Genomic DNA, 27,310 nt, shown 5'->3' with positions numbered 1-27,310 from the left:
CGCTGGTGATGCTGATTCAGCCCCCGAACGCCCACAATCGCCCAGCCTGACTCGCTGCTGCTTTATCAAAGCAGCGACTTAGCTATCCTTCTCTACCACAAAATATATATTTTAATAATGATTTACAGCCACTGTTGAAGTTTTTAATTAATTTTTCTAAATATCGTATCACCCATGTAAGACTTCTTCCTGCTGAGTAGTGTCACAGATGGATTAAAACTTGTCAGCTGTTGGACCAGCATGAAGCCAGAGTCCTAGCACGTTCAGTACTGAGCATTTCAACATAAATACACACCGACTCCCAGACTAACCACTGAGAAACAGTCATGTGTTATGTGTATTGTAAATTAGGTGTGTCTTGTTACTAACCACACACACACACACACACACACACACACACACACACACACACACACTATCCATTACTATTCACTAGGCATTTTATTGGCCTTCATTATACTGTCAAACCAAAATGTCAGTGTTGTGCACTTCTATCATTTCAAATCATTCTGTCAGCTTGTAAAATGTCCTGTACACCTTCTAAAAGCAAACCAGTGAAATTCCCTTTTTTATATTTTAAATTCAAAGCTAAGTCAGGGATCCAAACATGGAGCCATGGTGAGTACAAACAATCCCACAACACAGCCCTCAACCATTTTTCAAAAGTCTTAAAGTTAGCTTAGTGTAATGGGTTAAAGCAGCATATTTGAGCTTTAGCATCAAGCCGCTGTAACCTTAGCAATATCACATCTTCAGACCTGAAAGGTACAAAATAATCAATAACGGTGATTCCCAAATGAGGGTAGTAAAGTAAACCTAAACACTGACTGTTCACTGTTCATGTTTGTATGACTAATACATTAAGTAACATCCACTTTAACTCAGATTATTCAGATGGTGGGTGGTGTTGAGGAAGTGGTTCTTCATCTCTGAGAGCTGTTGCAGTGGCTGTACAAAATAAATGCAGGGAAGCCACTGTGTTAGGCATTTACAGGCAGAGAGAACCTGAGTAAAATGTATATGTGAAATAAAGGCTTTGTAACGTATTAAGAGATCAGATATGTGTGAATCAAGAATTCAAATTGAGGATTTTTTGACAAGCTTTGCCTTCTTGACAATGATTGACTGCCGATAACAGGCATCCAGCATTGAGAACAAGCAAGACTGGATCAAACACATCAGAGAGGTGATCCAAGAGCGCACCATTCACCTGAGAGGAGCACTTAAAGAACCCATTCATATTCCCAAAACAGCCACCACCAAGCACCACAAGGGACGAAGGTAAACACAGCTCTAAATGGGGATTAATCTATGAACAGGAAGTTTATCTCACTGTTTTTATACAAGAAGGGAAGAAACCTTTTATTGATCGTGTGTGCTCCCGCTAGGGATGGAGAGGACCTGGACAGTCAGGGTGAAGGCAGCAGCCAACCAGACACCATCTCTCTGGCATCACGCACCTCTCAGAACACACTGGACAGCGACAAGGTGAGAACACACACACAGAGCTCAGAAATGATGCCCAGACCTTCTGCAATTATGAGCTTTAAAAACAAATGTCATCTGGAGCAAAGGTCTCAGTGATGGTCTCGTCTTCCACAGCTCTCCGGCGGCTGTGAGCTGACTGTGGTCATACACGACTTTATGGCCAGCAACAGCAACGAGCTGACGGTGCGGCGGGGTCAGACTGTGGAGGTCCTGGAACGCTGTCACGACAAACCAGACTGGTGCCTGGTCAGGACCACAGACCGCTCTCCTGCCCAGGAGGGCCTGGTGCCCTGCTCTATGCTCTGCATCGCCCATTCCAGGTCCTCCATGGAGATGGAAGGCATCTTCAATCACAAAGGTACAAAAATGTAACCTAATTTGCTTCACTGGCAAAAAGTCACTGATATGATGAAGTGTAGAAAATCCAAGCTTGCATCCATGTTGCCATGGAAACACTCATATTTCTGAAGGCACCGTTAATGCTGAATAACTATATACTGTTTTGGGGACAGATGCTGCTATCTAGCTTGTGCTGATGATTATGATGATGATTTCAGAGAAGAACTGTCTTATTAACCATGCACTGCACATATTACACACATTGGCTCTGCAGTAAAGGGTCTGGGACGCAGGCTGGTTAGCAGCTGAAATCCTGGCCTTTTCGAAGCATTTCACTTAGAAAGCTGCAACATTTGGTCTCCTCAGTGTCCAGATGTTTTTGGAACATATTGCTGGCATCATATTCAAAATCAGATGATGTTCTTCCACTAAAATGAATTTTCTCGGCCTTCACATTCTGATTTGCCATCTACAAAAATTAATAATATTTAAAAAATATGCTTTAACTTTACAGATGACTGTATTGTTTCTTGTCTTTTTTGAGTACAGCTGTTGTTTTTGGTCTCATTTCTGGAATTGGCATCACAGGGCTTGTTTTCACTTACAGCTCTGTATTTCACAGACACACTGTCAGTGTGCAGCAATGACTCCATCATGCCAGGTTCCTCTGCTACGCTGCAGCCCGGTCACGGCATCGGCTCCCACACCTCCCCAGGGCCTAAACGACCAGGTGAGATCGCCAACCTTTATTTGAAAGGCTTTGAAAAAAATCTGTTTAAAAAAAAAAGTACAAAGTATTTTAAATTTCAAACTGAGGAACAAAGTGATGAAGCTGTCAACTGTAGTTGTAGATAAAATCCAGAGTTTTTAACTGTTCGCTGCAGTTCCGGTGAATTAACTTTAACCTGTGCTTTGTGCGTGTGTTTTGGTTTCTTAGGTAACACGCTACGGAAGTGGCTGACCAGCCCGGTGCGACGGCTAAGCAGCGGTAAGGCAGATGGCCACGTGAAGAAGCTGGCCCACAAGCACAAGAAGAGCCGTGAGGTGAGGAAGAGCGGAGAGATGACGATAGGCTCTCAGAAAGACTCGGACGACAGTGCTGCTACGCCTCAGGATGAAACTTTGGAGGAGGTGGGTGGATGCAGAACGCTTGACACTCCTCAAACCTGTTACAAGAGAGTTAAATGGTGCTTTGTCGTCCTCGTGTTTTGCAGAGGGTTCGTAACGAGGGCCTATCGAGCGGTACGCTGTCCAAGTCCAGTTCTTCGGGAATGCAGAGCTGCGGAGAGGAGGAGGGCGAGGAGGGTGCAGACTCAGTACCTCTGCCTCCACCTATGGCCATCCAGCAGCATAGCTTGCTGCAGCCAGACTCACAGGATGACAAGGTGAGGAGAGTTGGGGCGTTACAGCGGGGGACCGGGGACCAGATGTAATCAGCTCACATCATTCTTTAAGATTGTAGGTCAAGAAAGGGCATGAAGAATCGTGTTGTGAGGCTTGCTTTTTAGGATTGTGTTGATCTGGAAATTGCCAGCGTGCTTTGTGTTCTGAACTTCTGGTAGACAAATGGAGTCACACAGATTTTGTCTTCAGTATTTATAAGTGTTAGAAAGTGTTAAATTTACTATCCACAAAAATCTACCCCATTCAAAATTGGCTTGTTTTGCTCAAAATGATGAGATGCATATCTGAAGTCATCTCTAGCTGCCTGCAGTGTTTTCTTTCAATAGAAGTGTGTCCTAAAGGTTTTTTAAATACATTTATTTGTGATCTAGTAAGTATTCATTTTAAATCTGCAACCGAATCAAACCCACATTTGGTCGCTTGCCGAGGCCGGGGGTTGGTGTAAGAGGTGGTGTAACATCTGCAGTCATTGGTTTCTGGAAAACACTTTCACTCATTTAAGTTTCTCCCACTTTTTCCCAAATAGGACCATTTCCTGACACGGTTTAAGTGACCCTTAGTTTCAGTTGTGCATAGCATTTTATCTTGGCGTGTTGCATCATATTCTCCCCTCTCTTCTAAAACAGAAAGCAATGCAAAGTCTCACACAGCCCACGTTTCCTCCTCGACTCAAGTGGAGACTCCTCTGACACTAATTTCTGTTTCTCTTTTTTTGTTTTGTTTCCTGGTTGTATTGTTTGCTGTTTTCCATGCTGTAGCATTACCTTGATTTATGTCCTGTCTTTGCTTTGTCTCAGTTTCCATACCTCTCCATCTGAAGTGTCCCGCTCTTCCCCTTCTGTCTCTTCCCTCGGTCACTTCTTCAGTTCTCTATCGTTTTCCCCCTTACTCTTCAACTCAAAATTGTATTTTCTAAAACCTGAAACATGAAGATAGAAGCTTTTTTCTTTTTCCTTTTTTTGAAATCCACATTTCTCTGTCCCTCTGCCTAACTTTTGTATTTTTTGCAAACTCTTAAACATTCCTGGATTTCTCTACTTAAGATTTCCCCCTTTTTCTTCTTCTTCGTCTATGTTTTTTAAGCTTTACATGTTTTGACTTCTGCCTCGTTTCTTTGATCACACCTCTGGAGCAGAGAGGTGTCTGGCGGATGAGTAAGGGCTTTAAAGCAAAATGTACATAAGGAGAGGATGCATGTAGCTCCTAACTCTGTTTTCGTTAGTCTGTAAGCATAGCGCAAGACTCCAGCTTTTTTCTGCATGTTTGTCAGTTATAGGCTGGGATTGACCATAAAATTAGTGGATCTAAATCTGAAAATAAAGCGGTAAGATCCCCCAGCAGCCCCGCTGGATAATCTAACGAAGAGGCCACAATGAGGTGAAAATTCATAAGCACCCCTTCTTCCTCTCCCCCAACTCCTCACCACCCACTCCGTCCCCCGCCTGCTCGTCCTCATCTCCTTTTACCCTCTGTGCGTTAACCTCATTAACCATGCGAGTAATTGGCATCTCTAAATGCTGGCGAGGCCAGAAGGGCACACAGCATCACCCAGAAAACCTAATTGGGGAATGTCTTGAAGCACAGCACAGCAAGGGTGAGAGTCTCCTGAACTATATATATATATATATATCTATATATGCATACTTACATATTACCTCTTTCATTCTAGCTCTGTTAGCATTCTTTTTTTTATTCCAAAGGCCGCTCATCACCATCTGAGAAAGCAACACAAACATCTTTCACTCACACATCACCATTTTTTTGACCTTCTGCCCATCACTATTTCAAAGACTTCTATTTTTCTTCTCTTATCTTCATTTCAGTCACCCTACTTTCAGCCTCATGTTTTGTTTTTTTTACCTTTTCATTGGCCGCTTTATGAAGTTCATATACGTTTTGACTTTCTTTAACCTAGAGTTATAAAAACCCCGCCCCCTGTCCTGGGGGTTTCACTGATGGGAGCATATCGTGGATGAATCTCTTCAGATTGCAACATTTAACAAACATTTTCACTAAGTCATTGTTCACATCAACAACTAAAATCCACTTAAATGCCACCACCAAAAGATAATTGAATCTTGTCTTCAAGTTATTCTCAATGAAAACTCCAGCATGGCTTTTAACTGTAAGCTCTTACAACTTACTTTAGGATTACGTTAGAAACAGACTTATTTCTGTTTCAGAAAGGATGGAAATTACTCCTAAAGTGTGATGAGGCTTGATTCAGTTCTGAAAAGTTTAGTGGTTCCTTTTTTCCCTAAAGAGAGTTATTACTTCAAAATTTAGACTGTCGACTTGCATGGCTTTTCTCACGCTTGTTGGTTTTCCTTCCTCTCATCTCTCTGCTTTTTGCCTAGACCTCTTCTCGTCTGTCGGTCCGCCCGTCCAGTTCAGAAACGCCCAGTGCCGCTGAGCTGGTGAGCGCCATCGAGGAGCTAGTCAAAAGCAAGATGGTAGGAAATATCAAATACTCACACCAACCAGGCCCAGTTTATCAGAAGATACCACAGACTGTATATAAAAGATGGACGTAGCAACCATGCTATTGCCAAATCCTTATTTTGACTGCCATCATGTGAATTTTCGGAGCCTGGAGTGAACATATTAAGACGAGAGGGTGGAGTGCTAAGCTAATACTAAGATAATGCTAGCAAGCTTAAATTGGCAAGTTGCTGAGTTTCACTCAGTAAAGCTGAAGTATAAACTTCTTGAACAAAGGTTGCATTGTTTGTCCAAAATTTGATTAAAATGTTCAAAAATACACCAACATTAAGAAAACAAAAGAAAGGAAACATGGTTTTGAGGTCCAGTTGAGTGACTCTGAGTAAAAGTGGTGAGGACAGATAGCTAGCAGCTATAGCTATAGCCCACGTTAGCATAGCTGTCACTGAAAGTGTCCACATGCCCTAAACTTTAAAGAACAAAATCTAATTAGGTGAGTTTAAAAACAACAGTCCAGTGTTTACGAAGAGCGAAAGTAGCTTTAGAAACCATCTAGCAATCAAGTAAGTATGATGAAAATGAGTCTGCCTCAAGTGGCCATCAGAGGAACTGCAGGTTTTGGCATTAGACTTTTCCTTTGTTTTCCAGCTCCAGAAGTTTCTGCTTGATTCAATCGCATTAATTCTTTGTTAGCTTCATATCAGCTAAATTAAATATATTTTTCTGCATTTTCTGTTTATTAAGCTTAGTTGTGTCCATTTCAGAGTCATTAGGATTAAGAGACTTTATATAAAGGAAAGAAGGATTTCTTCTTGTGAACAAACTGCTTTTGTTGTGCAGGCTCTGGAGGACAGACCCAGCTCTCTGTCTGTAGAACAAGGAGACAGCAGCTCTCCCTCTTTCAACCCCTCTGACAACTCCCTCCTCTCCTCTTCCTCCCCCATTGAAGAAATGGACGAACGCAGGGCCAGCATCCTCAAAAAAAGACAGTAAGTCTACTGCGATCTCACGCAACAGTAGACTAATGTTTAGGGAGCTCTAACGCTGCTTTTATAGCTCTCATTTTAAGTCTGCCATCTGTGGTTCTCCTCTCTTGCTCTAGTTTCATTCTGCTGGAGTTGGTGGAGACGGAGAGAGATTACGTCAGAGACCTCGGCCTGGTGGTGGAGGTAAGTTTAGTGAAACATTTTCTATGTGATGGATCTTAAAATGAGTTCTGCGAGCTTTGGCGACTTCCTGTTGTGAATCCTTCGTGTGTTTCCATCACAAGGGCTACATGAGCAGAATGAAGGAGGAGGGTGTCCCTGATGATATGAAGGGAAAAGACAAAATTGTGTTTGGCAACATCCATCAGATCTACGACTGGCACAAAGAGTATGTAGGGGAATGCACACACACACAGACGTGTGGAGACTGTAGAGTTTTCCCTGTCCAGAATCGGCGCTTCAGTAACTTCTGTTTCTGTGTCGCTCAGTTTCTTCCTCAGGGAGTTGGAGAAGTGTTTGGAGGACCCTGACAGACTGGGACCACTCTTTCTCAAACAGGTTGGTCTGCAGGGAATTTCCAGCTCCTGCCTTCTTTGTAATTGCTTCCACACATCTGATCAAAGTGTAATTGTGTGTGTGCTTTATCTATCCAGGAACGGAGACTAAACATGTACGTAGTGTACTGTCAGAACAAGCCCAAGTCAGAGCACATCGTGTCCGAGTATATCGACACCTACTTTGAGGTTAGACTCTGGTATTTTGGCAGCTTTAGGTTCAAGTGTAACTCATTATGCAGCTGTTAAAGAGACACATTTGATTTTGTAGGACCTGAAGCAGCGGCTGGGACACAGACTGCAGATCACAGACCTGCTCATCAAGCCAGTCCAGAGGATCATGAAGTACCAGCTGCTGCTCAAGGTTAGGCTGTTTCTATGCAGTAGAGGGCGCCAGAGCCCCAGCTGCTGCTTACATACCCTTTATATTTTGCACTGTATCCAAATGCCCCTCGCTGTTACACGTAATGTACAAAGCTATTATTTTACTTGTGTTTGTTTGTGCATTTTAGGATTTCCTGAAGCACTCTAAAAAGGCTGGGCTCGAGTCTCCGGATTTGGAAGTGAGATCCAAATAAAAAACCCCAAAAAGAAAACACAAAACATAAATTTGAAAAAGAAATTATGCAAAACAGTTTGAGCGATTATACCAGTCTTGTTTATTTCTGACTCTTCCAGAAAGCAGTGGAGGTCATGTGCATTGTTCCAAAAAGGTGTAACGATATGATGAATGTCGGCCGGCTTCAAGGGTTTGATGTAAGAAGCCATTTTTCTCAGTGATCGGTCAAGCAATACAACATCTTCCTTAAAGCGTGCGTTAACATTTCTCTCTCTTTGCCTCCAGGGGAAGATTGTGGCTCAGGGCCGCCTTTTGCTGCAGGACACATTCATGGTGTCCGACCCCGACGGCGGTCTGCTCGGCCGGATGAAGGAGAGGAGGGTTTTCCTGTTTGAGCAGCTTGTCATCTTCAGTGAGCCCCTGGACAAAAAGAAAGGGTTCTCTCTGCCAGGCTTCCTCTATAAGAACAGCATCAAGGTAATGATTTAAGGAGGGAGGATGTACACTTGTTACTTTCCCCACTTGAAGAATGTCTGTTAATATGCTAACAATGACGAACATTTCTCCTTGTTGTTTGCAGGTTAACTTGATTTAATTATTCCTAGTTGTGTAATCTTGTTTTAGTGAGCAGTTTTAAAGTCAGAAGAATGTCTTTCTCAGAAGAATAAACCATGTTTTCTATAAAAATAGGCCGCAGGCTTCGTTTGGCTCAGCTTCAAAAGCAAAAGACATTTACCTGAAGCAGAGCTTAGTCTGTCAGTCTGTCTGGCTCCTCATCAAGTTCATGTAACAAAAGCTCAGACGCTGCTCTTTTTAAGTTGCTGCATTGCACTGATTTTAGCAATGGACTCTTGACACACAATAGTAGTGCAGTCCCAAGCTGCCTTTGTTAAACATCTCTTATGAGTAGTTTAAATCTGTAAGGCAGGTGAGCGTGAGGTGAGAGGACGGCGTGTCCGCGCTTTCAATAACAGTGCTGGTTAAGCCTCAAAACGCATCCTGAACTTCGCTGTACTCTGCAAGAGCACTTTTCACATGTGTGAGAGAGGGAGGGGTCGAGATGTTGGGACAAAATACTGTATACCATTCTTGATGGAGCATGTAGTTACATTAATTTAAAAGCCCTGTGCTCAGTTGGTGTTAACCCTTCATTCAGGGCTGCTTTTAATGACATTTGATTTTATTTCTCAAACATTTCCTTCTGCCTGTAGTGAACCTTTAAGCCTTTGCGTATAACAGAGGAAAGTAAGGAAATTGAGCCCATGGGAAATAAAAAAATACAAATTTAGGAAAGGTTGACATGATTAAATCTCAATATTTCTGTGCCGCTGACTCTGTTTGATGTGTTTTCCCTGTTTTCTTTTTTTACACCAGATAAGCTGTTTGGGTTTAGAGGAGAATGTGGAAGGTGATCCCTGCAAGTTCATTCTCACTTCTCGGTCAGCCAACGGCGCCGTGGAGTCCTTCGTGCTTCACTCCTCCCATCCAGGGGTGCGCGAGGTCTGGACCCTTCAGATCAGCCAAATACTCGAGAGCCAACGCAACTTCCTCAATGGTAGGCTGCTACACACACACAGACGCACACAGACACACACACAGAGGACTTATAGGTGATGTAAAAGAACTGCTGTGTACATGGCCACCCTTGTCTCTTGCATCTTATCACAGCTCTGACCTCACCAATAGAGTATCAGAGGAACCATGTAGGGGCAAGCAGTGCGCCCAGCATCGGAGCTCCAGGTGGGGGCAACAGCGGTTCTAGTGCAGCCCCCGGAGGTGGAGGTGGAAGCTCCCAGAGTAGCTCCATCCCTTCGGGACCCCAGGGTGGCTCTCGTCGGCCGTCCAGGATCCCGCAACCCTCCCGCCTGCCCCAACCCCTACGTCACCACCCCGGGGCCGACCCGGATGGCTCCAATAAGATGTCAGGTATGAAACGTCTGTCTGTCCTTGTGAAATTTGACTTGTTTGACCCAATGAAAGATGTGACTGAAGTCTGAGTTTTACTCGCTTGTGATCCAGGTTTGTCCCCTCGTCCTGTCCCTCCTCCTCTACTCCCTGTGGGGGGCAGCCCGCAGGGCAAGCGCCCTATCCACACCACAGAGGACCAAGCTTATACCCCCATCCCACGTGCTACCGTTGGGCCTCTGCCCTCCACACCCACTTCTAAACCACGGCCAGGAGCCGTGTCTCCCATGGCCTCCCCCATGGCCACTCCCGCCTTTGGCAAGGACACTCTCCCCCCTCCCCCTCCCAGCCCAGGCCAAAACCAAAAGTCTGGATCTGGATTCTGGAGCTCAATGCCGGGCTCTCCAGCCAGCCGGCCTGGCTCATTTACCTTTCCGGGTGAGGCGGGAGAGACTCCGGTGCGACAAAGCTCAAATCAGAGCCAAACCCACAGACACTCCACGCACAGCAAGGAGGCCGACCGCATGAGTACGTGCTCATCGGCCAGCGAGCAGTCCATCCAGTCCACCCAGAGTAACGGGGTAAGACCACTACCTGCTGCCCAGTGCTGATCCGACTAACCCAGCGGCAGAGGGGGGGTCGGTCTGTCCCGTCTGCCTTGTTGTCTCCTGTCCTGCTGCCAGCGCTACTAATCTGTCCCTTACTACGCATCTCTGACAACCTCCACTGCTCTTCAGCATCATCCTCTGTAGCTTTAGACGGTTTCTGAGGACAATCTCTAGACAAGGCTTCAACTGTCAACATGTTTTCAGGCTCAAAATCTTTCTAGCGGACCTCGCTCACCTCTTCACTGATTATCTTTTAAGGCTGTCTCTAGATTCTTAACTCTAACAAAGCTTATACTAACACTTGACTTCTTCTGGGCCGTCTTCATGGTGTGTTACTTAAATGTACTTTTCCTGCAACTAACTTCTGACGTTTGCGGTTCACCTGCAAACGTACTCAGAGATCCTTTCATTCAGCCTAACGTTTCTCCTCTCGTCTTTGCGTCGAGCTGCAGAGCAAAGACGAGTGAAATGGAAAACTTCATCTTATTCCTGCCTTTCTTCATCCAGTTAGCCTTTTCCGAGAAGAAATTAATAGCTCCCTGTTTTGTCTTTCTTCCGCTCGAATTTCTTTTTACAAAGCCTCCACTTCTTTTTCTCTTTATCTCATCAAAAGTGGCACTCGCTAGAGATGTCACCCCACATGTTTAGATTTGAAAAAGTTACCGTGTTTAATGCATAATCGCTGCATGTCCATCTGAGTTTGCCCTTACCGTTTTCCATCCCTGTGGTGCAGAGTGAAAGTAGCAGCAGCAGTAGCGTATCCACCATGTTGGTGACCCAGGACTACACAGCTGTGAAGGAGGATGAGATCAGCGTCATTCAGGGCGAGGTGGTCCAGATCTTGGCCAGCAACCAGCAAAACATGTTTCTGGTATTCAGAGCATCCACCGAGCAGGGCCCCGCCGCCGAGGGCTGGATCCCCGGATTTGTGCTGGGACACACGTCGACCATTGTCCCCGACTGTCCCGAGGGATCCATCAAGTAAGAGCACGATGATTGGGGGGGGATTATTTTCAAATTCATAATATGTGCAGTTGAGATTCTCATCTGCCGTTTTTATCAAGACACTGAGCTCACTGCCGTCATTTTCGTTCTCCTAGCAGGAAGTCTTCATCCTGGCACACGTCCCTGCGTATTCGCAAGAAGTCTGAGAAAAAGGAGAAGGAGGCAAAGAAGGAGACAAAGCTGGAAAATGGTTACAGGAAGTCCAGAGATGGCCTGGCCAATAAAGTTTCTGTAAAGGTGAGTTTCACTTCACTTCAAAACTCTACAGCGATGCCTCGAAGTTACAGACTGTTGACATTTGTTTATCTTTCTTTCCAGCTTCTAAACCCAAACTACATCTATGATGGTGAGTTTGAGCTCCAGACCCGATCCCTCAACATCGTTCCAGGTTTCTCTTTGTCACTGCAGCACACTGCAGGAGCTTGTCTGTATCAGACGCATTCTCACTGCACTGCAAATATCAGTTGGCTTTAGGCTAGGTGTGGGGTAGAGGGTGCTGCTGGAGGCGGGACATGTGATGCTCGCTTGCTCCCTGCAGATTTTCCATAACCTGCATTCTCATTGGCTCAATGTGGCATTACACAGATTTGGAGCCTGTCTGTCAAACAATGACAACAACAAATCTCTTCTTTCCTTTCAGTTCCCCCAGAGTTCCTTGTACCTCTGAGTGATGTGACATGTGACAACGGAGAGAGCGTCACCCTAAGGTGTAAGGTTTGTGGGCGACCCCGGGCTACAGTCAGCTGGAAAGGGCCCAACCAGAGCAACCTCACTAACAACGGACACTTCAGCATCGCCTACAGGTAAATAGCCGAGCAGGTTTTACTCCTCGCATCAGCTTTGTTGAACACACTAACTCGAGAGTGAACCTGCCGCCCCACTCAGCTACACTCACCCTGTTATGATGGAATAGATGAATAAAGGAGTGTGTGTTTGTTTCAGTGATACGGGTGAAGCGACTCTGCGGATAATCGGCGTAGCCTCTGAGGACGATGGCGTTTACACGTGTGTTGCCACCAACGAGCTGGGCAGTGTGACATCATCAGCTAGCCTCAGAGTGTTGGGTGAGCGTAGAGACAGACGTGAAACGTATGCGATGAGTGTCACTGCAGATTTTATTGAACCACCTCCTGCTTTCATGTGTCTCAGCCGTGTCCACTGACGGGGTCCGAGTGAGCTGGAAGGATAACTTTGAGTCTCACTACACTGAGGTGGTTGAACTGGGAAGGTAACAGACACGCTGTGAGAATTCAGAATATAAAAGCTACGGCAACAAAAAACGATAAAGTAAACGGACCGACTGTGTCGTCTTCTCGTCAGGGGTCGTTTCTCTGTCGTCAAGCGCTGCGACCACCGGGGCACCAAACGCGCGGTGGCTGTGAAACACGTCAACAAGAAGCTGATGAGGAGAGACAGAGTGACCCAGGAGCTCAATCTGCTCCAGAGACTCCAGCACCCGCACATAGTCACCCTGATTGACACCTACGAAACTCCCAGCAGCTACGCGTTAGTCCTGGAGATGTGAGTAAACAGCAAAGGCGGAGTTAAACCCTACATACACACACACAGCTCTGTCACGTCATACCTCCGACCTGATGTTTTGCTTTGGGTTTCAGGGCCGACCAAGGCCGTCTGCTGGACTACATCGTGAGCTGGGGGAATCTGACTGAGGAGAAGGTGGCCTGCTACTTGAGGAACGTTTTAGAAGCTTTACACTACTTACACAACTGCAGAATAGCACACTTGGACATAAAAGTGAGTCCTCACTTTTTCATTTTCCTCCAAACATTGAAGCCATAAAAAGGTTGACTGACATGTGGATGCAGTGCGGTCATGTACAAACCATGATGATGAATGAATGAGAATCCATGAGGCTAATCTTTGCTCTCGTTACAGCCTGAGAACCTGCTGGTGTCCCACACCGCCAGCGGCCAGCCAATAGTCAAGCTCACAGACTTCGGTGATGCCGTGCAGCTCAACAGTGCCCACTATGTTCACCCTCTGCTGGGCAGCCCTGAGTTCGCCTCCCCAGAGCTGGTCCTCGGAGAGCCCGTGTCGCTGACCTCTGACCTGTGGAGTCTGGGCGTGGTCACCTACGTGCTGCTGAGCGGCGCCTCCCCCTTTCTTGACGAGAGCGCAGAGGAGACCTGCCTGAACATCTGCAGGCTGGACTTCAGCTTCCCCAGGGATTACTTCCAGGGCGTCAGCCAGGCGGCCCGGGACTTCGTCTGCCTGCTTCTGAAGACCGACCCGGGCAGAAGGCCCCCGGCCGGCCTCTGCCTCCAGGAGCCGTGGCTGCAGGCTGGCCAAGGCGACGGCCGGGCAGAGGGCTGCTTGGACACCTCCCGCCTCATTTCTTTCATTGACAGGAGAAAACATCAGACCGATGCCCGGCCCATCGGAGGGGTCAGGAGCTTCATTCACGGTCGCCTTCAGCCTCGGGTTTGAGCAGCTCTCAGCCTCAGCGCTCCGACCACAGCAGGAGACGCTGCTCAGTTTGGGGTCCAGCACTGAGGTTGAAGAGACTCTTTATGGTCTCGATGTAAAAAGAAGGAGAAAAAAATGAAAGCTGATCTCATCCTCTTTCACAGATTTTTCACTAAATAAAATCCTGTTATCCTTTTAGGTTGTTTATTTGAGACCTGCTGAGGTCTTCAGCCAATCAGAGCCCAAGAGAACGGAGTTCTCACCAATCATAAATGAATGGATGCCCTCGTCTACTGCTGCTTGCTGGTTTCGTCTTTTTGTAGTTAAGTGAACAAAAACAGTTTTAAAAAAAACTATTATGAAGTAAGTTATTTTCCTCTGCGCGAGTTGAAGCTGATCAGAAGAGCCAATCGATCGAGCCTCAACGCCACCACACGGGCGCAGCTCCTTCAGGAGAAACCGATGCCAACGGAGCTCGCCACAGAGAGCAAATCGCCCTCCAGGAACAGACGGTGTGTTTTTGTCTTTTACCCTTAAACAGTAACTGGCATACTTTTGAGAAGCAACCCTTTCTTATAGAAACAGTGTATAGAAAGGCACAGTAGTGTCTCTGATTCCAAGGAGGAAAAAAACAAACACATTGTAGAAAACGCTCATAAGTTGAAGATTCGTGTGCTACTCTGGACACTGCAGACAGGCGGAAACCGCGACAGAGCTCATCAGCTGAGACATTTATACATCAGAGCTTCTCGATGGCTGCGCTTACATTAATGTACCCTAATCTAATCTGAGAACACCATGATGACCGTGTCGTGAGTAACAAATGCTGCACTGTCCAACCCGAGAAGAAACAATAGACGTTCGTCTTTTTTTTTTCTTTTTTCTTTTGTCTTTTCCTGTGTTGCGCAGATATGACATGTTTAAGCCTTACCTTGTATAGAGACTTCGGCCTTCTTCCCCCTCACGTTCGCAGTGGACTCGAGACTGTTGGAGCCCTCGGTGGCAGCGCTGAATGTGGAGGCGGCGGAAGATGAATTTACTGTAAATGCACTCATTGTATGTTATGTTTGATTATCATGTGCAATGTTGCGGCTTTAACATTTTATGCAACTATTTATGAAAACATCTGTTGTATCTGTAATAAATCTAGAGAAAAGCATGTACTTGGTACTGCAAGCACTGCTGGTAGTTTGTGTTCATTCGATCGCCGAGTGTTAACGACCGCTCCGGGGCCAGGCCGCGTCAGAGGTCACGACCTACAATCATCACGTTTTGATCAAAACTAATTTAACACTTTTTTTTGTACTGTATGCCTCTGTAGTATTGGTACACCAAAGTTGCTCTAGCTTTATAGTACTTAATAAAGAAATGGTTTTATTGTGATTACGTTTCACTTGCGTTAGGCCATCCATGACCATGTTAAAAGATTGTTTACACGAGTAAATGTCAGAGGAACACTTTTAGTTTACTCTCTTTATACCTTTATTAAAAAGGTGGGAGATTAAAGGACTGAAATGTACTCTTGGATGGGAGCTGAATGCAAGATTTTACTTACAAAGTGTTGTTTTCACTTTATGTACAGATACATGTTGCCAAAATATTTCTTCCATTTAAAAACAACAACAACAAAAAAACACCTAACCAGTAACCACACAAGATTACTATGGTAACAATAGCACAGATAAGTCCAGTAAGGGGTTATGATCAAATCAGCCCCCTCTTAACCTTTTTTAATTTACTTCAAAAGGTGTACACACAGGCCATTTTAAAACAAGAAGACTGGACTGGATACCTCAGTTTGGGGTTTTTTTTGTTGATTTTTCTGTTTTTGTCACTTTGTTGTGTTTTTGTTTTCCCGTTTTTGTTTCATAAATTGTTTTTTTTTTATTATTATTATGTTTGCATGTATATTTCTTTGTACAAATCATACATATTCTCTCCTGTAAATAGTGTCATTTTGCCATCACTCATTTGAAAATTAAACTTCATGAACACACAGGCCCCGTCTGACATTTACGTTCTTTTGTGTTTGTTTTTATTGTTTGTTTGTTTAGTTATTTATTTTCTTGTGGGGGGAGTGGGGCGGAGGGTCTTTAAACGCTGAAATAAACATTAAAGCAAGTTTTGTTTAGATCGGGTTGCAACATTTTCAAGACTTTGTTCATTTTCCCATCATCTGCTCACCACTTTCTTTCTCTTTTTTTTTTCTCTGTACAGATCAGATGGTTTGATTTTGTACAATTCCGTGTTCGAGTTTAGTGACGTAGGCTGACGTCATCATTTACAGGACTGGTAACAAACTGACGCTCACACTTGCCTAAAATACCTACAAATACTTAACACTTTCAAAACTCTTCATTGGGACTTTTTCTTTTCTTGATTTGTTCTGCATTGGAAACTCATACTGTTTGAGCTCTATATGAAAGATAAACAGAACTTTCAGGATTTAAAAGCCAGTGCACATGTGCTTTAAAGTGGCATTAATCCTAGTGACCAGCAGGGGGAGACTGATGCATTTGCAAAGAAAATTAAAAGGGGATGCAATTAAAAATGCACATGATACAATTATGGTCTCAGTCCATGGTTTCATATTTTAACTGTTCCTACACGGTGTTATTATGAAATGACTATGCTTAAACCCAAAGTTTCCTCCACATCGATGGGAGGCAGTTGAAGTGTTTCAGGCATCCCAGACCAGGAGAAAGAAGATGTCCCTCAGCTGGCTTGGGAATGCCTCACGCTTCATTCACAGCAGGGCAGTCATGTTCGTTTGTGCATGTATTTGCCTGCAGAAGACAGGTTTTCAACCAGTGCAATCCTCAGAAATCCCTGCTGCACTCTGCTCGACGTGGACGACGCTGTGTGTCGCTCACATGCTGAGTTGTTGACGAGTGAGGTGAAACAGTTCACCAGCAATGGGAGAAAAGCAAGAACAAATTAAAATAAATATTAAAAACTACAGCGTGAAAGGTAAAGACAGTGGTTTCAGTGAACATTCTTTACTTTTTTAAGCATATTTTGCACTTCAGCTCGTTGTCTGTTAAACTGTACGTACTTCATCAGTATTTTATAAATAAATTTATATGAATAATATATATTAGATGAAAAACACGGGGAAAGCAAAGGTTGTTCTGTGTGTCCACTGTTTATATATCAGGCCACAAGATGAAGAAATGTCACAGTTGGCTGCATCCATCTTTTTATGTGGTCTATGGTACAGACACTTATCTGCACACTGCATATCTGCTGTTTCTTCACCATAACACTCATAATTTGTCAGCTGTTATGTCTCCTAATACTTGAATAACAATTTTAAAGACTCCCACAACTAGTAGTGCTGTGGAGCCACTGGTTGTTGCTTACAGGTGAGGACATGTATCTGTACTGAACGGCATGTTATGGTAAGTAAATGAATGAAGAAAACTCCACAGGATTCTTTTAATATTGTCCGATATGCGTAATCAGTCGATTACATCATTTTACATCAACATTTTATATTGTGTGTGTGTGTGTGTGTGTGTGTGTAGTTAGATTAGATTAGCAGCCATTTAGCATCTGAGTTACCACGAAACATTTACAAAGATCAGTAGGGGAGACCGGGGATAGTTGTAACGTGGGTCAGTTACTTCCAGTTTCTCCAATCAGGGCTAAGTTTCAAATGATGTGACTCATCCTGTGCATGCCCAATTCAGTTCTGCTATCACATGTGAAAAATCAGCACATTTTGTCAAACACAGACAATTTAACACGAAAAAAAGTAATTTGTATGCCAAAAAGTAAGTTTTTCTACTTTATTTCAATGTTTAATAGCATTATCTGCTTTGCAGTTAAACTCATCAAACTTGAATTATGTTATTTGTGAAGGAAATTGCCTTCCCAGGTTTCCTCCGTGGCGTGAGCGATAAGCAGAGTTCTGTCCTTTCCTTCTAAGATTCCTAATTATTTAAAGTAACACTCAGGTATGCCATTCAGCTGGGTTAGTTACGACGTCGGGAGCAGCTTGGGAGAACAAGGAAACACAGACTGCTTCAGGTTGTCTTCCCAAATCGACTCAAAGGTTTATTTGATACACAGCAGTTTATATAGATGAAAAAAAAGGTTCGTGTGTCAGCTTTCCCAGTTCAAACCGGTACAGACCAAATAAGGAAACGTCTTCCTGCCTTGTGAGCCAAGAAGTATCCTGTGTGTAGTTTATCAGTTCAGCTATAATTTATGATCATCCCAGCAAAATACACTCCTAGACATAGAATACAGAGTTCTTTCATCAGTGAATTCTGAAACAAACCACCTAGCCTTTAACGAGCCTTTTCCAGGAGATAAAGAAAAAGGGAGGATGGGAGTAAGGAAGTGGTCTCATCTCTGTGGTGTTTTCGACCTTGGGGTACCAGCTTGTGAGTCCTACACATTAATTCTTGGGTCACAGAGAAAGAGAAAAACAACTAGTAGTTGGGCCTTATTGAGTAACAGTTTTCCTGTATAAAACAATATCCTGTAAATGCTACTATGGTATCAAAATACCTAACAGTTCCCCTCTTTTATTATTTTTAAAAATAATAACTCAAATAGAAAGGAAAAATCACAAATGTAATAACATAATATAAAAAGCAAATCATAAAATGTAATAGTTCACAACCTAATGTTCAATATACACATCAGGAACATCATTGGTAACATCTGACACATAATCTGGGTCAATTTGTGCCAATTGCAAATACATTGAAGTAGCTGTACTAGTAGCTATACGGGTTATCATTGAAAATGTGGCTTGCAGAAATGTGAACAGGGTTGCACTTTACAATATGAAATAGTAAATAAAAATCCTAAGGTTAATGCAGTAGATATGATCAATAACCTAAATATATAAAAAAGACAGTTCTTCAGTCGTCTTCTGGCCTGGTCCCAGGTTCGAGAGACACAGAATAAGCGTCGTATGATGACAATGGGCATTTCATTTTTTCCATTATCAGGATGGAGTGAGTCTAGCTTTATCAGGTTAGACATCATGTGGTACTTTTGGCTTTCTGTTCCTGCTGGATGTTTGAGTACCTTGTCGTTGTTCTTTCCGACGTTGTGTGTTAATCAGTGATTGCGTGTGTGTATGTAACTTTTGGATCCGGGCGCTGGCTCGCCTGAGATGTCATCTACCCGTGTGTGTTTATTTGCTCTAGTTCCGGGCGCTGGCTCGCCGGAGATGTCGTCTGCTTGATCCGACGCCTGAGATGGTCCGATTGGGCTGGTCTTAACCCTGCTGGCATGAATCCACTGAGGTTGTCCGTCTGTGAGGATGCTGGTTCTTCGTCACTGCCAGTAAAGCCTGGGGGCTGGAAAACGCGGCCTCCCAGAGTGTCCTTGGTTTTAGTGGCTTCTCCAACATGCGTCTCCTTGTCTCCACTGGTGGAACTGTGGAGGGGAAAGGCTGAGAGAGACAAACTTTCTGATAGTTATTATTCAGTTTTTCTACCAGGTTGTGAACATCAGTGGACAATGCAATATACATCACCTTCTACTAGCGGTGCCCCTCTGGAAGCTGACCATGGTGTTGGAAATAATCTTATTTCAAATGGAGATAATTTGGTTACTGCAGATTGAGTCATTCCAATCTCACAGAGGACTTGAGGAAGTAATTTGACCCAGGTCATTAAAGTTTTAGCACACTTTTGAATTACTTCTAATGTGAATGAAGATCCTCTATCACTGTTAATCTGGTGAGGTATTCCGAATCTGGGTATTATTTCATTGCTCAACTTTTGACAGACTACTTCTGCAGTTTCTTTTGAGGTTGGATAAGCTTCTACTCATTTACTAAATTGATCCACTATTACCAGTAAGTACTTGATGCTTCCTTGTGCTGGCATATGTGTGAAATCAATTTGTAATGTATGAAATGGAAAATCTGGTTGTGGTAAATGCTGATGTTTCGCTTTTGAGCTACCTACATTAGTTCGTGCACATGTTAGACAGGTTGCTAATATGCGTTTTACTGCGTGTGATGTTTTCTCAATTACAAATCTTGATTTTATTGCCCCTATTACCCCTCTTTGTCCGACATGACTCACACAGTGAAAATGTCGGGCAAGGACTGGCATCAGGGAATATGGGAGGGCAATCAAACCCTTAAGATTTTGTATAAGCCATCTCTGTCATCTAAGGTACAGTCATTATTCTCCCAATAGGTGTAATCACATGCAGAGGCTTGCTCTTGTATCAATTTTAAATCAACATTTGTTCCTAAATAGTCTGGGAGTTTAAGTGGCAGCTGTAGGGGCACAGATAATACTTCCTGCGGAGGTGGGAGCTGTGATGCAGCTGCAGCCTTGGCTGTCACGTCTGCTAAGGCATTACCTGTTGCTTCGTCTGTGTCAGCTGTACTGTGTCCTTTCGTTTTTACAACTGCAACGGCCGATGGCAGCTGTATAGCCTGAAAAAGTCTTTGAACAAAATCAGAATTCAGCAATTTATTTTCCATCAGCAGATCTAAATCCTCTCTGTCTCCACAATGTGCCAAAGTCATGCACAACGCCAAATGCATAGCGGCTGTGTGCGTAAATTGTCACATGCTTATCCAAATGTAGCTCACAGGCGCGTATTAAAGCCATGAGCTCTGCTTTTTGTGCTGAGTGAAATGGTAATGAGTGAGCCTCTAGTATGATGTCAGGCACTGTTACCACTGAATAGCCACAAAGAAATGAGTTGTCACTCGGCCTTGAACAGGACCCGTCCACATAAACCGTGGCTGAGTCTGAGATAGGTGTTTGCTCTAAATCTGGACGTGGTGCTGTGGATTCCTGTATACGTGTCATGCAGTCATGAACGTCAAGCCTGTCTGAGCCATCCTGTCGGTCAGAAGAACACAGCATAGGATCAATAAATGTGCTGGCGAATCAGGTGTGCTGCTCGCTTTTATAGTGAGATTTGCATATGTTGTGTAGTTATGTTTGCTATAATGGTCGTGACCTGGTGATTGGTGTATAGAATAGTGTCATGTGAGAGTGTGAGCTTCCCGCAGTCCCTTATCATGATAGAGCAAGCTGCTACTGCCCTCAGGCAGGCCGGCATTCCTGAACAATTCAGGCAGCACCTTTGAGTGGCGGAGGTCAGCACTCCCTTTAATGCATTGAAAGAGACAGTCATTTCTGTGGATCACAGTATTCGAGGAGGCTTGTCTTTTTTGCAGCAGTCACGCAGAATGTGGTCATGAAAAGAACAGTCTGGTATCCACTGTCTGCAATAGTTCACCATGCCTAAGAAGGACGACATTTCCTTCTGTGTAGTGGGACGAGGGACGGAGGTCACAGCTTTGACCCTGTCTGCAGTCATGGAACGTTTTCCGTGAGACAGTGTGAATCCCAAATATTGAACAGAAGTCTGACAGTACTGCATTTTCTTTGCAGATGCTTTGTGGCCAGTCTTTTGGAGGTGCTGGAGAAGCATGTGTGTAGCAGTTTGACACAGTTTTTTCACTTTCAGCACAGAGGAGGAGGTCATCCACATGTGGATCAGGGTGCGGCCCTGGAGGAGTGAAGCACCATTGAGAAAGCAGCAGAGCTGTCTATCATGCCTTGGGGCAAACGAGTCCAAGTGTACTGCTTATTTCTATGTGTGAATGCAAATAACGGCTGTGTGTCACAGGTACTGAGAAAAAGGAGCGGAGCATAAATCCACCACGGTAAAATGTGTATGCAATGCATGTCAATATGCTGTGAACATCTGAAACGAGAGGTGGCAGAGGAATGTTGACTGCATTAATTTGCCTTAAGTCTTGTATGAAACGCCATACGCCAGGTTTGTTAGGCTTTGGCACAGGATTGACAGGAGTGTGGGCTTTATTACTCCTGTAGTCAATAAATCTCCTATCATGACATCTAGGACTGCGGCTTTTTCCGTGGAAATGGGATGCTGCTTGACATATACTGCTTGTTTTTTAATAAGTGTACGTGATAAAGTGTACAGTCAATAAATCCTATATCATTCTCACTTTTAGACCACAATGTCATATTCTGGTATTCAGCTGGCAATGTAACTGCAGAAATAGTACAGTGGATAGGGTAGGTTAGATCTATGTGACGACATGTTTCGTAACCTATGTCTGAGTTATGTAACAAAATCACTGTTTGACCTTCACTTGTGTGAGCAGTTATCATGTTGTTGAACAGTGTGAGAGAAACAAAAGTGTGGCTCCCAGATATGGGATTACCTGGTAGTGGCGTCTGTACACGTTTTTTTGGCACAGTGTGTGACATAGAGTACCGGACAAAAAGGATGTTGAGTTCATTCTCTGCTGAGGGTCCAGCTGACACAGAGGATGTTCCTTCTCCATCATGTCGGTACATAGGGCAGAGAAAACATAAGCTGTTATCAGTGTCAGCAAACATTTCACCCTTTATGTTAAATGAAATACACAAATTCATTTTTGCTCTGGGTGTCTGCGGCTGCTGGAAAACTGAGCTAAATTTGCACCTCTAGCTTGTCCAACAGTGCATAAAGCGTTTTATGAATACTAGGATGGATTCATCAGGCTTCTGTTTACACATAGTTACTGCATTTAAGTCAATTTTGTCTCTGGACATTGTTAGCAGGAATTTCTTTAGATTCTTAAAGAAATCGGCGACTTTGTCATTATTTACCCTCCTTTTGTCCATAGCGGTAACATTTGATGCATCACGTCGCGGCATTCTATCATATATTTTCTACAGGACTTTTTAAGCAGACTACTTTTCTTATCACAAATGATATTCAACATTTCTACTGACCTGTTTTCTGGCGATAATCGTTCGGGATAAGGCTCCGGAAATAAATTAGAATGCATTGAACTTCTTAAGTTGTAAACAAAGTCAGTCACATAAGCACTCCCGCATGTTCTGGATACGTGATCATGGACGTCTTCACCGATTCGCGGACGTAGGTTACACGTAACCGGAAATGGGAGTTATACTGAGCCGTTATTTGAGACTTTATTTTGTATTTTATTAATTTTTGGTTTTACAGGTACTTTAGATTTTTTATCGGACCTGTCTGTGGTCTTTGAATAATTCTGACCCATGTTCAGTGATTTCCAGAGGGGTTTACACGCTAGGAGGATTTAGGTTAGTATTTTCGCTGCGGCACAGCTGAGGTCACTTTAAATTTATTGCTAGCAATTTTTTGTTTGTGTGAGCAACTCTCACTTAGCGAGCAACTTCTCGCTTAACGAGCAACTTCTCGTAAAACAACAGGCAACTTCCTGTGTCTTTCTGCTTTTAATTTACTGCTTTTAACCCTTGTATGGTAATCGGGTCTGTGAGACCCGTTTTCAGTTTTCTTTCGTTTTTTTTTTTTTTAACAAAATTAAATTTAATTATTTACTAGCTTTCTGTGAGTGAGCAACTTCTCACTTTTTAACGTACGTTTCAAGATAACAGGCAACTCCCTGTGTCACTCTTTGATGAGCAACTTCTCACTTAACGAGAAGTATTTAAGACAACAGGCAACTTTCTGTGTCACTTTTTCTGAGTGAGCAACTTCTCACTTTTTAACGTACGTTTAATTAAACAATTAATTATTATTATTATTTTTTAAACAAAATTAAAATATTCAAGACAACAGGCAACTTCCTGTGTCCACCAACACCACACAAGGGTTAATTTACTTTATTCGGGGACTGAGGAAGTCAGTCAGTGTATCTCTCTGGATCACTAAGTGAAACTTCGTCAGCATATCCCGTTTCTTTATTCGGGGACTGAGGAAGTCAGTCAGTGTATCTCTCTGGATCACTAAGTGAAACTTCGTCAGCATATCCCGTTTTTTTTTATGGATCGATCACTGAGAGAGGTATAATATGGTCTCTATATAAATATGAAAGACACATATTTACCTTCTGTCAGGATCCCACTTCTGACACCAAAATTGAAGGAAATTGCCTTCCCGGGTTTCCTCCGTGGCGTGAGCGATAAGCAGAGTTCTGTCCTTTCCTTCTAAGATTCCTAATTATTTAAAGTAACACTCAGGTATGCCATTCAGCTGGGTTAGTTACGACGTCGGGAGCAGCTTGGGAGAACAAGGAAACACAGACTGCTTCAGGTTGTCTTCCCAAATCGACTCAAAGGTTTATTTGATACACAGCAGTTTATATAGATGAAAAAAAAGGTTCGTGTGTCAGCTTTCCCAGTTCAAACCGGTACAGACCAAATAAGGAAACGTCTTCCTGCCTTGTGAGCCAAGAAGTATCCTGTGTGTAGTTTATCAGTTCAGCTATAATTTATGATCATCCCAGCAAAATACACTCCTAGACATAGAATACAGAGTTCTTTCATCAGTGAATTCTGAAACAAACCACCTAGCCTTTAACGAGCCTTTTCCAGGAGATAAAGAAAAAGGGAGGATGGGAGTAAGGAAGTGGTCTCATCTCTGTGGTGTTTTCGACCTTGGGGTACCAGCTTGTGAGTCCTACACATTAATTCTTGGGTCACAGAGAAAGAGAAAAACAACTAGTAGTTGGGCCTTATTGAGTAACAGTTTTCCTGTATAAAACAATATCCTGTAAATGCTACTATGGTATCAAAATACCTAACAATTTGTATGTCTATGGGGATATATTCTGTGTAGGTCTTTAGTGCTAATGTTTTAGCCGTTGGCTGTAATGTTAGCTAGTTCATGGCTATAGGAGTCTGGGTCAGTTGTAACAGCTACAGTCTGGGTTAGTTGTAACAATGATGCAGATGTTACAACTTACCACACTATTACTTTAACTTATATTAAACAAGTTGGGGCAACGACATCAGCAGAGAGAGGTTCACTGGTCGCTTTTGTATATGCGGTTAATGCCATTGGCAACACAATTCCTCCACTGTTTGTGTTCCCACACATACATTATGCAGACCACTGTGTCAGAGATGGACCAGCAGGAAGTACTGGTAGTGGAAATAAATCAGGATGGGTGCAAGAAACAGATTTCCTCATCTTTCTGAAGCACTTTGCAAACCACACCAAGGTAAGCCAGGATAAAAAGTAATGGAATTGCGATGCTGGTGAACAACTACATTTTTTCAGCTTCATTGTTATGTTCAAAAGTTGGTGCAAGAGTTGTAGGTTATAATGCCCACTGAGCCAATGAGGCCAAACTCAAGGAAGACCAACCAAAATTAATGAAATATTCAGTTGCAGAAAATTCCATAACTTGTCTTTTTTGGGGGGTTGGAATATGTTCAAAAGCTAGATTTCTGCATTCTGTCACACACACAGCTACATAAATGGATGTAAGTGCATTCATGTGTTGAATAAAAAAGATTACATGTTAATGTTTTGTCAGTACTGTCAGCTAACCCAGACTATGGGGTTAATTGTAACATTTCACTCTTTGTGTTTGAGACCATACCATGCAATGGGTAATTGTGCTGCAGAGAAAATAGCTGCACTATGTAATAGCCGAGACATGTAAATACTTTGCATTACATTTTGAATCCACTACCTTAAAAGAGCTCTAATTTACAGAAATGTCAAAAATGTCACAACTATCCCCGGTCTCCCCTGTCGGCCTGGCTGTGATCTCTGCCACAGGTAGTAAAGCAAGCTAAGCTTGTTTGACTATCCGCTACAAAGTAGTGAAGTTTCTTTAAAGAACAACTGAAAAATGTTACCCTTTAACAGCTATGGAAGCGGCCTTTGCAGGGTTCTAGTCAAATACCTGGTCTGTACCGCCCCCAAGTGGCTCTTCTCTTATATTGACGAGCGGCTGCTTTACAAACCTCACAGATATTGACGACTTAAAAGTTGTTTTGGGTGGGAAACAGATATTCTGTGTACACATATCTACATTTCACCTTATGAACAGAGCGATAGGTCAAATATCCTATAACATTTGCCCAAATTCATTCATTTAAACCATCCAGAATGTCCAAAAAGCTTCTGTAGAAAATGCCTTCTAAAGACAATTTTTTAGGTATAGCAGAGCCGTTATTAATCTTTTTTTTAAAATATTTTATTGTATTTATTTAAAATTTTTGTCAAATGTGGCTTTCTGGTATTGTGGTTAAAACATCTGCATTATACGTGAAAGTTTCCTGGTTTGGTACTGTGAGGATACACAAAACCCACCCTCAGAGGGTCATTAGCTAGTTCACAAGCCCTGATTGTTGGGAAGTCTGTCTCATGAAGAGCATCCGGTGTAAAATCTGTGCCAAATCAGACATTTGGATCATTTTGCTGTGGTGACCTCTTGGGAAATAAGGGAGCAGCTGAATGTAGCTCTGGTTAATTAGTATATAATAAAACCTGTTACTGCAGGGTTGAAGCAAGCAGCATTTATAATTTTCTAATCCTGGGTTAGTGAATATTTTTTGCTGCTGTAATACCGTGAAATTATTATTTCTTCTCCAGATGTGCACAAATGTGGGTTTAAAAACCCGATACGGTGTTTCCGTTTCGTGCTCACAGTTTCCACTCTTTATAAGACATTAAAGACCAGTTAGAAACACTTATGTGTGAACAGATCTTTGCACCATCTGGTGCCTTATTTGAACTTGTATGACTCAAAGTCAGCAGGTTTCTGACACTGGGGGCGTTCACGTGCAGTGGGATGTTCCAGTACTTTTTAACTGAAATAAAACTGACCTCAGCATGGGCACACCTTGAACTGGCTTTGACAGCTTTTGCACAGGACGGGCAAGATTAAAGATTAAAGTGTGCAAACAGGAATATAACATGTTACACAAGCAAGATCAAATTGCATCGATTTACTTTACTCGTGCTTTTGTCTGTAGGTAAGTCAAACTAATAAAATAAATTATTTGATTCAGGTAAACAAAAGTAATTCCAGTGACATTCAACATGTTGCTCCAATGATGCAGTGGTGCAGGTTGAGGTGTTATCCTTTTCTGCTTCAGTAACATTTGATAACACTGATAATAGCAACTTGTGAGGTGATAGATGCACCACTGTGTTGCCCAGCTATTTGTATACTTACACATTTATTAGCCTAACTACATGTGAGGTTAGTTAGTGTTCTACCCTGTCCTAGTTTAGTGGTAATTGGTCTCAAAAAAAAAAGCACTGGACTGGCTTTTTGCACTGCAAGCTGCATCCACACACCTAGATGGACAGATCGGGGGGTAGTGAGGGTTCACTGTCTTACCTGAAGACCTTATGAGTGTTGGACAATGTGCTCTAAATCTCGAGCCACCGTAAAAAACGGAATATTTGGGGACCTTAGTGGAGAGCCAGGTAACCAGTGAAGTGGTCCATCCGGGAGATGTGACTAAAAACAAAAAGTATCATTTGTACTACACTGCGCACAAATTATTAGTTCAATTGAAATCAGTTGTAATTATATAGCGCTAACTAACAACAACAGTCACCTCAAGGATCTTCATATTGTGAGATGAAGACCATACAGCAACACAGAAAACAATCCAACAATCAGATAACTCTGTATGAGTGAGTGGGAAGGAAAAACTCCCTTTTAACAGGAAGAAATCTCCAGTAGAACCAGGCTCAGGTAGGGGAAGCCATCTGCCGTGACTGGTTGGGGTCTAAGGCTCATCTATTTTTACTCAAATGGCTAGTGGGTTTTATCAAAAGAAGTAAATAAAAGAATAAAATAAATAAACAAAAGCAATTTCC

General features: G+C 43.2%; 1 protein-coding gene and 1 long non-coding RNA gene across 17 annotated transcripts in view; one reads left to right on the top strand and one right to left on the bottom strand.

Annotated features, from left to right (window-relative positions):
- Window positions 1–15,716, top strand: part of LOC309698320 (triple functional domain protein) — an 80,669-nt gene extending 64,953 nt beyond the window's left edge. For 3 of the 16 annotated variants that reach the window (XM_082520656.1, XM_082520652.1, XM_082520653.1), the window contains 29 exons: window positions 589–618; window positions 1,139–1,281; window positions 1,389–1,488; window positions 1,603–1,846; window positions 2,435–2,557; window positions 2,765–2,958; window positions 3,042–3,212; window positions 5,589–5,684; window positions 6,514–6,662; window positions 6,776–6,842; window positions 6,944–7,047; window positions 7,148–7,217; window positions 7,313–7,402; window positions 7,485–7,577; window positions 7,726–7,776; window positions 7,892–7,969; window positions 8,058–8,249; window positions 9,147–9,327; window positions 9,441–9,698; window positions 9,792–10,258; window positions 11,019–11,266; window positions 11,386–11,527; window positions 11,609–11,636; window positions 11,931–12,093; window positions 12,233–12,354; window positions 12,440–12,518; window positions 12,611–12,811; window positions 12,907–13,045; window positions 13,187–15,716. In XM_082520656.1, coding sequence (XP_082376782.1) covers window positions 589–618; window positions 1,139–1,281; window positions 1,389–1,488; window positions 1,603–1,846; window positions 2,435–2,557; window positions 2,765–2,958; window positions 3,042–3,212; window positions 5,589–5,684; window positions 6,514–6,662; window positions 6,776–6,842; window positions 6,944–7,047; window positions 7,148–7,217; window positions 7,313–7,402; window positions 7,485–7,577; window positions 7,726–7,776; window positions 7,892–7,969; window positions 8,058–8,249; window positions 9,147–9,327; window positions 9,441–9,698; window positions 9,792–10,258; window positions 11,019–11,266; window positions 11,386–11,527; window positions 11,609–11,636; window positions 11,931–12,093; window positions 12,233–12,354; window positions 12,440–12,518; window positions 12,611–12,811; window positions 12,907–13,045; window positions 13,187–13,738 — 4,575 coding nt within the window. In that variant the 3' untranslated portion in view covers window positions 13,739–15,716. Of the gene's footprint in view, window positions 1–588; window positions 619–1,138; window positions 1,282–1,388; window positions 1,489–1,602; window positions 1,847–2,434; window positions 2,558–2,764; window positions 2,959–3,041; window positions 3,213–5,588; window positions 5,685–6,513; window positions 6,663–6,775; window positions 6,843–6,943; window positions 7,048–7,147; window positions 7,218–7,312; window positions 7,403–7,484; window positions 7,578–7,725; window positions 7,777–7,891; window positions 7,970–8,057; window positions 8,250–9,146; window positions 9,328–9,440; window positions 9,699–9,791; window positions 10,259–11,018; window positions 11,267–11,385; window positions 11,637–11,930; window positions 12,094–12,232; window positions 12,355–12,439; window positions 12,519–12,610; window positions 12,812–12,906; window positions 13,046–13,186 lie in introns of all 16 variants that reach the window. The other 13 variants (XM_082520663.1, XM_082520658.1, XM_082520651.1 and 10 more) reach the window with 10 other exon arrangements.
- A 2,034-nt stretch (window positions 15,717–17,750) lies between these two features.
- Window positions 17,751–24,273, bottom strand: LOC309698786. The gene is made up of 2 exons (XR_014274180.1): window positions 23,568–24,273; window positions 17,751–22,025 (listed from the first exon to the last, which is right to left on the bottom strand). It is a non-coding gene; the product is annotated as an uncharacterized lncRNA (long non-coding RNA).
- Window positions 24,274–27,310: the final 3,037 nt, after the last annotated feature.

Source organism: Aulonocara stuartgranti (genome assembly GCF_965226115.1).
Source record: "Aulonocara stuartgranti genome assembly, chromosome: 22".
Taxonomy (NCBI): Eukaryota; Metazoa; Chordata; class Actinopteri; order Cichliformes; family Cichlidae; genus Aulonocara; species Aulonocara stuartgranti.
The sequence above is the reverse complement of the archived record's forward strand: the minus strand, read 5'-3'. Positions and strand labels throughout refer to the sequence as shown.